This window comes from Falco naumanni, chromosome 5 (assembly GCF_017639655.2).
Source record: "Falco naumanni isolate bFalNau1 chromosome 5, bFalNau1.pat, whole genome shotgun sequence".
NCBI lineage: Eukaryota > Metazoa > Chordata > Aves > Falconiformes > Falconidae > Falco > Falco naumanni.
Genome location: NC_054058.1, coordinates 26,160,067 through 26,172,806, shown reverse-complemented (window position 1 = coordinate 26,172,806; position 12,740 = coordinate 26,160,067). Strand labels below are relative to the sequence as shown.

Sequence of the window (12,740 nt, the reverse complement as noted above, 5' to 3'; positions counted from 1 at the left end):
TCTTCTGCAGTGACAATCAACAGCCACTATTTAAAAAAAAGTTTAAAAACCATGGTCTAAGCTCCCCATTTGAGACATTTTAGCGAGGTCTGATTCCCGTGGCAAGACTGACAACTGTTCTAAGTGTACCCCATATCCAGAATCAATAGTCTCTGGATTTTTTCCAGATCAAGTTAAATTCCTTGTGGAAAATAGTGAATTAAAAACTTAGCCAAAGCTGCTCCCAATATTGCCCACAAGTTCCTTATGGTCTGACAGGAAAATACATTCCAGAAATATCCTGGGAGTGCTTTTCTCAGGAGCTGCTGGGGAGCTGGCGGTGAGCTGTGCTAATCCGCTGCTGATGGCAGCAGCCAGCTCCTGGCCACCATCTCGTATGGGCCCTGCAACTTCTCCCTCTTCTAAGAGGGGCCCACGCCTGGTTAGGTGATGGGACAATTGGTAGTGACTCCTGGGGAAAAGATAACAGCTTGTGTGGAAGGAGCTGGTGGCTGCTATGAGCTGTTCCTCTGGCATGCTCCCTGCACGGGGTTCACAAGCTCCAGGAAGGGCTGCAGCTGGAAGAAGGGGCTCTGTCCTCATGGAAATGTGTGACCATGAAATGAAGTGCTCTTTAGCATTGCTTTGCATTTATTTCCAATGCTTAGCCTGGGAGAACTCTGCTCTCTCTTGTTGGTGCTATGATGTGTGGGATTGTGCCTTATTTAAAAAGCCGTGTACTAAGGTGCTGTATACATTAAATATTAACCATACTCTCTCTATGAATGATTACCTAAACATTAAAATGTTTTAGTTCTCTTCTTAACAAATCAACACTTGGAGAGCAACTCAAGGCTGATAAAACACGTGGAAAGAAAAGCATAATTATTGCTTCCTTCCCTGGAAGTCTCAATATTGCAATACTCCTTTAACTTTCTTTTCCTTATTGTAAAACCCAAGCTGTCAAGTACTTAGGATTGTTTCTAATGAGGCAGATGGTACATGCACAGGAGTTTCAGCATGCTTCTCAATAATTTATAGTGACTTTAAACAGAGAGACTTCAAAGCTGTTGCTGCATTTGCAGACTCTTCTAAGTTAGCTTCATCCATCCTTGTTTTCCTTCATTCTGTTCCACATTCCACAAAGTCCCTTGGATCTTTCTGGGCTGAAATGTGACAATGTGGAGCAAAGGCTGTGAAAAGGATATAAATGCTGCTCCTATTCCACTTAAACTTGCACTTGTATCCTGAATCACAAAAATAGCATTCAATTCATATTTATAATTTTTTGAAATGTATTTTTACCTCCAGAGATCTAACACTGTCTAATTTGGAACTCAGTACTTCAGGCAGTCTTTACAGTATACATCTGAGGCTTTATGCACTGCAAATGGCTGTAGCTTTACCATACTGAAATGTGCCATGATTTTACATTCAAGCATAAATAGCACTAAGCATAACTGCACAGACAAGGGGTCTGAAACCTCAGAAACTCCACGATCTTAGTTTAGGCTGTATCACAGATTTATAGTCAGGATTTTGAACTCAGTCTTTAAAGGAATGTCTTCACTTTAAAGGAAATCCAAGTTCTCTACTGAAAAAGAGTATCTATATTTTACTGAGCTAACATTGCCGGGGAAAGAAAAGTTTTCCCATGTTTAGACAATATTTTCATCTTGTGCCTAGTGAGTCAAATACCTTTTTGGTTTACAGGCCTGGCAGACAGTCAGGAGGAGGGCATAGGTCTAAGGAAATTAAATACAGAAAGTGGAAGTTAAACCTCAGCTATTTATAGTGAGGTTCTATTAATATTAAGCACTGCAAAAATAAGGAACGAGCTCTGAACCAAGCCGAGCACTCAAGCAATGCAGGTTCTGGAGCAGGGTATGTACCACACGGACTAAATAACTCACCTTGCTGAAAGCACCCGGCTACTGCATCTAAAACTACTTTGGTATTCCAGTGTGCGCAGGGTGGATGTATGTGGAGAGATGAAGGGTTACAAGTAAAGAAACCTGGCTCACTTTGTAGAGTGTTGATGTTTTCCCATAGCACAGTCTCAATTTGTCTATCTGTAGGTGAGAGATAACAGTAACTATTTTGCAAAGACGTTTTGGTAATGAATTAATATGCATAGAGTGCTCTGAAGATAAAAAGAACTACTTTACATTTGGCTTAGATAACAAAAACCTTTGAAAGTAGTGGTGGCTTCACAGAGGCATTTTCTTTTTAGGTAATGTAGTACTTTGAGGTTGCTGGTATTTGAATGCAGTGCACTTATAGTAGTTCTAATTTTACATTTCGCATGGCTGAAGTTGAGTAACAAGCTGGTCATGAAAGCACTCGTCAGTCACATCTTCAGATTGCATGAGATACTCACGTTATGCCCACCATCCTGTCATCTGCTCCACATAGGTAAGTGCCCAGCATCTAGATGGGACTCACTAAAGTCCATGGCACTTAGCTCCAACCCAGGGGTCTCTTTAAATCAAATTTCAAAGGAATGAACCGAATGGCAGGTCTATTCATTCTTGTCAAAGCAAGTTTTCCAACGAGCTGTGAATGACACGAGATAAACGCCGCTATAGCCATGAAGAACAGCTGCCACTTCATCTTAGAGCACTGACAAGCTGTATCACTATAGAAAGAGTTACCTGGGATGGATCAGCATTGAGCCATCTGAGTTTACAAAGGCTGTCTGCCTCTAACAGAGGTTTCTTGCCACTATAGCAGAGTCATTTAGTCTTTTATAGGGGGATAGAAGACAACCTCTGTACTGCAAAACCAGTAGCTCTTTTTCTGCTGTGATCATAGGCCTTTCCCACCTCTGGGTGGATGAACAAAATATTGGGCCCACATTTTCTGCACTCAAAATTCGATCTTCAGGGGAGCTCATGTAGCTTTCCATATTAAATTCCTAATCTGAGCAAATAGCATGACAGCATTGAATACCAAAAATCAATTTCCTTGAGAGAGGTAATCAACACTTACAAAGATGAAAGCCCTCCCCAGGGAGGGTATCCTATGAATAAATTTAAATGGACACAACTGCCTCATCATTTATTTCCAAAGTTTCCTGGTAACTCACTTAAGGGGGATGAAAGGGCTTCTCTTTCCCTCTCATATGGAGCTTTCTCACTCATAACATTTTCTCAATCGTGTACTATTATAACAATATTTTGAACATTTTTTTTCCTCTAAAACCAGTCACCAAAGCTTATTGCTGAAGTTAGTTTCCTCCAATATGATAGAAGAGAATTTATTAATAGTAACAAGTGAAATATGCATTTTCTAATATCCTGCTTTAGTCAAGAAGGAATAGTTCTTGCAAAGGTCAATATTTTTTAACAGGTTATTAAGCTTCTACTGAGTTGTCAGCTATAGTATTGAGCCTTATTTTGGTGCAAAGTCAGGACTTTCTTCTTTCATTCAGACAATGACTCAAACCTTCCACTGAGAAGGCGGCCTTACTTCAGATGAGAGCTGGCTTTATTCCAAGTATTTTTTCCCAGGATGTACATAATTACTATTATCATTTTTTCCCCTGTATTTTGTTCTATATATAAAGTCTTCTCAATGTTTGTCATTCACAGGCTGTTAGATGTGGATGTCAGCCCTTTGGTATGGCTCTTTTTATAGTACCTCTGTTCTTGTTACTGGTCTCATGAATCATGAAGCCTAGGTTTCAACTTTGTTCAAAATTATGCAATAATTTTTTATGCTCAACCTGAGTTTCCAGTGGCCTGTTGGTATTTTATGTTATTAACAGAACTAAACCATGGCTCCTGCTGCCTTTAGGTATTACGGGGAGTTTTTACCTGCATTTCTCTAAACATAACTGCAGGATTTATCAAGGGAGGTATCTAGAAACAAAGGCTTGCAGTGGCAGTGACTGTAAAGTTTAGCTTCAGCTTCTTTTCCATTTTCATTTGGCATATTTCTGTAGGAAAACCAATAGTTCATTTGTCAGAAATTACCCCATACTCCACAACAAGGGGCAAAGGTGCTTCTCAAGGGAGATAGAGTACACAGACATTTTCTTTAGAAACAAAAGATATATTTTTGGAGTTTGTTTATTTTCTTTAACCCAGACTATATCATTTTTTATACCATTGCCTTTCAGAGAGCTCCACAGGACCACCTGTAGAGACGATACAGAGGAAGGGGAAGGGGAAGGAGCTACACAGGTTAGAAGCTTCTCAAATCAACTTTGCCATGAGAACATTCACACAAGGGGCAACCCTCTGTGAAACTGCTACCAAAACAAATAGGCTGAGGAAAAAAAGTTTGCCTTCCCCTTTTTTTAAACTCTCAGAAGAGAACCCTTTTAATTTAAAATTGAAGGGAAGGAACACCCAGTGTAAGAAAATTTTACCCAGAGCAGTCACACTTCTGCTAAAACAGTCCTGCAAGGCTGTTGCCAAAGGCACTTCTGCAATGAACACAGATAAGGTGGGAGACCTCCCCAAGCTAGATGAGAAAAAGGAAGAAAAAGGCCAAGTGGGAAGAACTTTGATAAGTAACAGCTCTTGAACTGCCTTTCTGTCACCATGCACAAATCCTGTTACTATCCGAAGCATCTCTGTAGCCAGCTAAAAACAAAGCCAGCCCTCCAATTGACTTCCGTTGGGTCAAGCATCAGAGCAGGCTTGGAGGTGCAATCCTTCCTCCAGGCTCCTCCCGTTTCCTGGCCTTTCCTAAAAGCTGGACATTTGCTACCCCTCAGAGACCCTGCGAGCAGTGAGGTTCACTGGGGGAGCTGCAGCAGCTGCCTGCCTGCCAGGGCTGAGCTCCCAGATCAGTGCGGGACTGGCTGCTGGGGGAGGATTTTGAGCCCCTTGCTGTCAGAGCAAGGCTCTTCCGCAATGGAAAAGGATGTGCACAGCACTCCCAAACCAATTTTATGCTGACTTCAGCTCTTCCTTTGCTTCTACATCCCTTGAGGGGTATGCGGAATTCTTACAAGGAATTCTTGTACTGAGACTATGCAGATGTTGCAGCATTTCAGAGATTACTCGGATCTGTTGGAAACACTATATGAGGAATCAGTGTTTTATTATCTCTCAATCTCAGAAAAGAGCAAGCATCTTTGCTTTAATTCTGATTTGCGTTTCCTTTAATGTTGATTTCCCTTCTTCATTTCCTGTCTGATACCTTTGAAACTTACCATTATGGATCTTTATGAGCTAAATAAATTTAGAAGTATAAGCCAAGCCAAGGCACTGCAAACTGATGTAAACAGAAGTAGACCAGACAGCGTGGCATTAAATGAACAAAAATGGCCAGTTTATTCACTGGAACAGTTATGCATTACACTGTAATTTTAATTGGAACATAAAGATGTAAGAATCAGTATATTGGCTTCTTTAAATTATTTTCTTCAGCACTAGAGTGTTTTTCCCAACCATTTGACTGCATGATCATATTACACATGTACAAGCACAGACTTTATGAATCCCTCACAAGGCATTAATCTAGGATTGTCTACAAGAACAAGGAAGAGTTAACATGGAAAATACTTCAATTTTAAAAACAAATGATGCATTTTTGGAAACAAGAATTATTTAACTTTTTTGCTTTTAGCATAAAGTAGCAACAAGAAGAGTTTCCAATATTCAGTCCTTAGCAAATGAACACATATACTTTTATATTCTTCACCACCTAGAAACACTCTGTCATTTAACCCCAAGAAGGCAGGACAACATACTGTCAATTCAACATAGGAGTAGCTGAGTTATTACAGCAGTAAACATACAGTATACAAATTTGTGTTTGTCACAAACTCCACCAATGTTAAAACTCGTTTGAAAGGAACACAGCAATCTGTATGGTTTGTTAGATACAGAACATCATGCAAATGGAAACATTCAAGAAATTACAAAAGTCACAAAACATCAGTTTTCTTTTTTTTTTAATTGTTTACAAAGGATCAAGTTAATTAACCCTTTAACAGTCAAACCACAGGGCTGAAAATCAATAGGACAATAACTAATAAAATTGACTTAATTTATCTGCTGGCATAGCACACACAGCCATATCTGTGAACCGGAGAGAAAAAAAAAAGCTAGATTACTCTTATTTCTTCTTCATAGCTGATAAAATAACAACGCAACTAGCAAGCCATTCTACTTGAAACTTTTATCAATCACTTGTGTTTATTGATTTCCCAAATATTTTTGAAATCAAACAACCAATACAAACTGTTTAACTCAGATTACTAATACTGAGGAAAAAACACACACTCTTTTCCATGCTTTCTTTTGCAGCAAATTGTGATAACCAAAATAAATACAGAGATTTGGAGGAAGACAGTTTTGAAACACAGAGCCCTGTCACCCAAAGTCTGCCTGCACATCAACTCCAGTCATGGAATACAGGATTTTTCCTTTACCTTTTGTCAGTTTGTCACTTGCTTGCCATTAGATTTCACAACAGGGATTTTCAAGACTTGCACAGGAAACAGATTAAAAACCAATAAGGATTTAAGCTGTGCACCTCTGAATAAAAGATACGGTGTCTCTGTGACAGTCCTCTTGCCTTTCTAGCAAGAGGAATATGCAGATCGCACAAGAAATAAGAATTTTCTAGCTTGGTTATGGATATGGAAAAGCTAAACGATGTTAAGAAACTCATGCACGCATTTTACATTGCATATTTAGATGCATATGTGCCTGAAGGCGAAAGGCAATTGCTTTTTTGTTTCTCTTCCACAGGATGCTTAATTATACTAAAAAAAATCCTTAATTGCTAAAAAAGTCTGAATATTGTATATCCCTTTCAGACTCACTGCACACACAGCAAAGGAAAATTGAAGAAAAGCAATGACTGTAATTTTTAAAAAGGTAACTATAGCAATTACCATACTTCAAAGGTAAAACATCAGTGCCTGCCATTCTCAAATGAAGACTTCCAAAGTACAAAAGAAAGAAATTTACTGTAACTTCAGTGGATATGCATCTTCCGCCAAAGAAAGGAACAGACCTCAGAAGGGCTGATATAATCTATACCTTATGACGATGATCAATGCAGCTATAGTGGAACTGGTAGCACAACTACTGACTTTGGCATTGCACGCTGAACGACAAGGTTGGTATCAAAATAAGGGCCCAGATTCATGGGTGTCATTCCCAGTGTGATAAGGACTGGGTCATATCTTACTAACAGCTGAAGTATTTTCAACATAACTGCCATGAGCAGCCTTCATAGGTGAGGTCATATTTCATAAATGAGGTTATATTTCATAAAATAATCTCCTTTCTGTTCACACTTAAATATGGCAAAAGGCTTAAGTTTACCATTTTTAAAAACAAAAAATAAACTGAAAGTCATCTTGGCATTCAAACGTGCAGCGTTAATTACAGTTTCATTCTAAGAACCCTACTGTATATTTATGATTACATTAGTTTACTGTGAAAAATGTGGATGCAGAGAGCAGAGAGATGCCAACCTGTCAATCAGATCTTTCAGAAATAATATTCCTATTACCTCCATCTAGAAGGCAGAAACTTCTATACGATTAGCATGAAAAATGGTAACATTTCCTCTTTCTGTAAAACCTCCATTTATCTTCTGACTGATAGAAAATATTTTTCCACACTATTACATTTTACAGTTTATTTATTTATCTTTTCCTCCCCATATATTTGATTTATTTCCTTTTCTGTTTTTCCCCACACGTTTCATATAAACTGGATTTCCAGAAGTAGATCATTTCACTGAACAAGGAATATTTTTTCACTACATTCGAAAATAAAACCCAAACCCAAATGTCCCAGAACTGAATAGGGTATTCCAAATCCAAAGAAATGTCAAGGCCATCACAGAGAACAAAAGCTGCCTTTCAGATACAAAAGTCAGAGCAGGGTTTGAATTGCTTCCTCACTGTGTAGGACACATTTCGGCATTTCTGAGTATACTCAACTATTACAAATACATGTATATTTTTTTCTTCATCTTTAAAAATCAGAATAAATATCAACACATCATAAATTAATTTTAAATTGGGAAAATATAAGAATTTGCAACCCTTAAAAAAACAGGCTTTCATTTCTGGTTTTGTCTGCATGTAAATATTTTGTATAAAATCTCTCACAAAGTTGTACGTTATTAATTACTATATAATAAAGAAGAATTTATCATCTCAAGTTCAAGATATGGATTTTATTTTGCACTGGTTAACTGATAAAAGTTGTCCCAGGGACCTACACAGGTACTTACAATGCAGTAACTACAGCCATTTGTACATTTAAGTTGGTTTGTTTCTAGTTCTCTTGCATTTCCAACACTTAAGTTTTCTTACATATAAAAAAATGTAAATTGAAAACTTAGAAATTAAATATTTAAAGCTTAAGAGAATAAAAAATTTAATAAAATCACTTATTTCTATAAAAAGGGGCCACAGTTTCTATACCATTGGATGCTGTTTCATAACTCTTGATCCACATGGGCATACCAGTACAATGTTTCTATTTTCCCAATCTGCTCTGCAAATCACAACTGGAAACAAATATGTTTCTAAAGCACTGTTCTAGTACAACATTTTTTCACTAAATTCATATCTATATAGAAAGAAAATGTATTTCACTGAATTTCTGTTTATTTTGACTTAAATTTGGGGAAAATGCATTTGATTGGGATATGAAAATAGGAAAAACTATTCCAAGTGCAGCCTGCAGTAACTGTATTCAAAGTGCAATGCAAATTCTTTTTCTTTTTAACAATATACAGTAGCTGTCTTTGTTGAATGCAGACGTGGTCACTGTATGATATTCATACACCAGTCTGACAAGGTCAAGAAATTCTGAGACACTTTTTGAAGGCAGCATTTGCCTCAGATAAAATGTTGGTTTTTAAAAAATAAAAATCAAAATAGCAGCTAATCTCAGTGTTAGACATTATAATAGAATGGAACAAGATTTCACTTGACTTTTCTATGACAAGACGACACATAGGTTAAGTACAATACAGAACAGGGATGTAAATGCGTATGAGAAGGATCATGTGAACCGCATGGATACCGAAGTCGAAACACTGCTGAGTGCTGTCTGTTTGATCTGATCAGAATTGGATATCGGTTTGTTCCTATTTTCTCCACCTCTGGCTCTGAATGTTTTGTTACAATAGCTCAGCTGCTTTGCCAAGGTTACACGACATACGTTGTTGATGACATAAAGTATTTGTATTTACAGCACCTTAGTTACTGGTACTATGGTAATAATGATTTGTTAGGCACACTGAGTGGTCACTGATCCTTTCCTCTGCTGATGTTTTGTGTATTGTAACATTTGGTAAGCACTGTTAGTAACAGAAGACTGACTTCATTTTCTCAGATCCAGGCAGAATATGAAAGAATTATTCCAACCACACCTGCAGCAATTTATTTTTTTCCCCAGCTGCTCTCACCTTATGCTGAACTGGTTTCCCACTTGTAGGTCATACGTGTGCTGCAGAGAAGGAATAAAGACATGGAAATATCTAAGCCTTTCTTCTGTAAATAAATTAAGGCCACCTGACAAAGCAAGGAGTCTGCTAGTTACCAACAAGCAGGCAGGGATGCAGTACTGCAGTCTTTTTTTTCTAGCTGATGACCAGACGGGAAGCTTATAGATGCTGAACCATGACTCCCTACTTAGCCGCTTGCCTTGCTGTCAGGTACTGTGCAAAATAAATTCTGCTATCTTTGATTTTGTTCTGAAACTCACTACTTTTTAAGAAAAAAACCCCAGACTTACTCAGCTTTTACAGGAAAGAATCTTTAACTAGGAACACTGTGCACTGTTGCGATAGAGTCTGTGTAGCGTAGATCACCTGAGTATTTGTCATAAATCGACATGAGCTAAGGTTCTGCGTCTGTTGATTTTTGGCAAGGAAAAAATGCACTACAGTAAAGTCTTACTAACTCTGATCCACACCATTAACCCTACCTGCATGAGTTCTTTCATCACAGAATGCTTCACACAAAATGCATACGACTTTGCCATTCGCACTAGCCTTTCACAGTAAGGCCTCGAGCTATTATCCTGAATATGGGAGCAGGAAGAAAGAATGTTTTTAACTAGCACACAACATTTTACTTGTTTTAGATTTTCTTTCTCAGATACCGAATAGAAAGTAACCTCAAAAAAAAGCACCAATTCATCTACATGTCTGAAATGCAAAAATATAGTTACATTGCAAGCAAACAACTGAAAACAAATCGATACATCATCCTTTCATCTCCTTCTTAGGCTTAATAATTATCTTTCAGTGAAGAGCTAGAACAAAACCAGAAGCTAGTGTAATAGGAATTAAAACCCAAGTGCATAAACAATATCAGTGCAGCAGCAAAATATACAGTCATTGTTAACATTCCAATTCAACCTATTCCCAACATTTTTGTGCAATAAAAATTGGCCATATGCTGGCCAATGCAACAAGCCTCTTTTTAATATTAACACAGTCATTCTTCACTTAAGCTATTTCTGTTTTTAAAAAAGAAAATCAATTAAATACAACTCTCACAAAAAAAAAAAAAAAAAGACTGTATCTTATAAACACAAAATTCTGGTGCAAATAAAGTAAGAAATAAATATCACACCCTTAACAACAAAAGGAAATTTGAACTGGTTCCTATGGCTGAACTTAGAGGATGTGAGGGTAGGATTTTTGTAACATACTTTTTTTCAATATTGGCTTAAGTCTCTCATTATTTCCGAGGTAAAGCCAAGCAGCTGGGAGAACGTTTTTGTTGACATGTTAAATTTTACTACACTTTAGTTGTGATAGCAAAGTTTGAATACAGTCGGAGGAACCATAAAAAGTCTTCTTGATAGGTTGGGCTCTGTGCTTTGTGTTCTTCTTCTCAACCTTCCCTCAGTCGCCAGAGCAGGGGATATGAATCCAGACTTGTCAATGCAGCAACAAGGCAGGATTGTCTACCCGCTTGCTGGGAACAACCCCAACCTTTGTTGCATGAACTCCACTCTGTTTGCATTTTCTCTTACGTTGCATATGAAGATTAGGGGTAAGGAGGAGGCTTAGAGAGACAGTTGAGAGGGGCACACTGAGAGCTGGAATGTGGCTGCTCTTCTGGAAGAGCATTAGGACTGAAAATTAGAAAAAAAAAAAAAAAGAGAAAAAGTGCTTAAAATACAGAGCAAACTTTTTACATGCACGTAAATAGTACAGGACTGGAAACAAACTTTAAAAGGGGATGAAGCCTCATCTCTGAATCTGGATCCTCAGATACACAGTATACATAAAGAAAATCCTCAGTGTGCACACACATTCAATGACACCTGGATGCATATCTGAAGTGGCACAGATATCCTGCTTGCCAGTTCATGTACACAATTGCTGTGTGCATGCTCTGATGAAAAATGCTGTGTGGAGAAATGAACGCATGTGCAAAATGGGGGAACAAATTTTGAAAGACAATATAGGTGCCATCTTTGTGGGATCATTAAAGATTTTCTATATGCAACTCTATAATTGCTTGAAATGAAGGACAGTGCCATTCTGGAAATAAGTTTTCATAACTTCGTGAAAATGTGATCTCTTACGGAATGTGACCTATTTACTAGTACATATGAACAAATACAGTGTAACCTTCTTCATCAGGCAACATAAGCATTACATATTTTGTAATTGACACTTCCAAAGGGGCTTTTTTGTGGTTTGTTTTCTTTTGGTTTTGCGCTGTTTGAATCCTCTTCAATTCTGTCATATACTTTGTCGATTGGCTGTTTTTTGTGTACAATTTGTTTGAAAACAGCATTCAACCCTTAAGCCGCTAAAAGTGCATCTATAGCGTGCACTGTCCTATAGCGCAGAGGTCTGAACCAGTGTTCAGCAAACCAGGTGGGCCTGGAGTAGCAGCCTAGCAGTGGCAGCACAAAAATAAGGGGCCGCTAACACAAACATACCCCACTTCATCCTGCTGAGTGCCAGGGTGCTCCTGCTAGAAAAGTTTTGGATAATCAAGTTTGCTCATTTAAAGGCAGCTCAGCAGTCTGCACTACACAGCAGTAGGCAATGCAGGCATAAATCGCCCTGTATGATTCCTCAGCCTTGACCTGTCCTGTTGTAAAAGGATGAACTTCAGCTCATCCTGATGATGTCAAGCTAAGTGACAGCCTTTAAACTTTCAAGGAAAGCATGTGGCAAAACAAGATACCAAAATAGAATGCAAGTAAATGTAATTTATTAAAAAAAATAAAGTAAAAAATCAATCAAAAACCAGTTTTCTAATGTGTCTGGGGAGACTTTTTTTCCTAATGCTTCAAATGTTCTGCAGTCTTGAAGTTATTCCAAGCTCGACAGTGTGATATATATGAAGCACAATCATTTATGTCCCTGTCTTCAAGAAAATTTGCCTTTTCCATTTTCCTTCTTTAGAAACCGAGATGTTACATATTACCTCTGCAGCAGACTATTGGAGTGTTGGCTGAAGGGATGCAATTACTCTATTGCTGGAAATGAATCAATTTGAAATGCCAGAGGTATATGAAAATCTGCCACTGGAAATGCCAGCTATACTGAAATTGTCTGTAGTTCCACATATAGCACCTACTTGGGGAAACAAAGAAATGACATTGCACTTGCTTGAAGACAGAAACAAGTGTGCACCATCACCATTAAGAAAGTAGATGGCAATGTCCCCATTTTCAAATTAGAGAAGCCTAGGAGACAATGACCACAAATCCACAGGTATTACAATTCAGCAGGAGCTACAGTCCTTGCACCTCTGGGTTTGTTTTGGTTTTTTTATTTATTTGAAGATC

The 12,740-nt window shown here is 38.0% G+C and overlaps 1 protein-coding gene across 4 annotated transcripts in view; it reads right to left on the bottom strand.

The window, feature by feature from the left end:
* Positions 1 to 10,952: 10,952 nt before the first annotated feature.
* BICD1 (BICD cargo adaptor 1) overlaps positions 10,953 to 12,740 on the bottom strand; it is a 179,066-nt gene continuing 177,278 nt past the window's right edge. For 2 of the 4 annotated variants that reach the window (XM_040596068.1, XM_040596071.1), the window contains one exon: positions 10,953 to 11,063. Coding sequence is in view for 2 of the 4 variants with exons in the window: in XM_040596072.1 (XP_040452006.1) it covers positions 10,976 to 11,063 (88 nt within the window). In the remaining 2 variants the exon portion in view is untranslated. The remainder of the gene's footprint in view (positions 11,064 to 12,740) is intronic. The other 2 variants (XM_040596070.1, XM_040596072.1) reach the window with 2 other exon arrangements.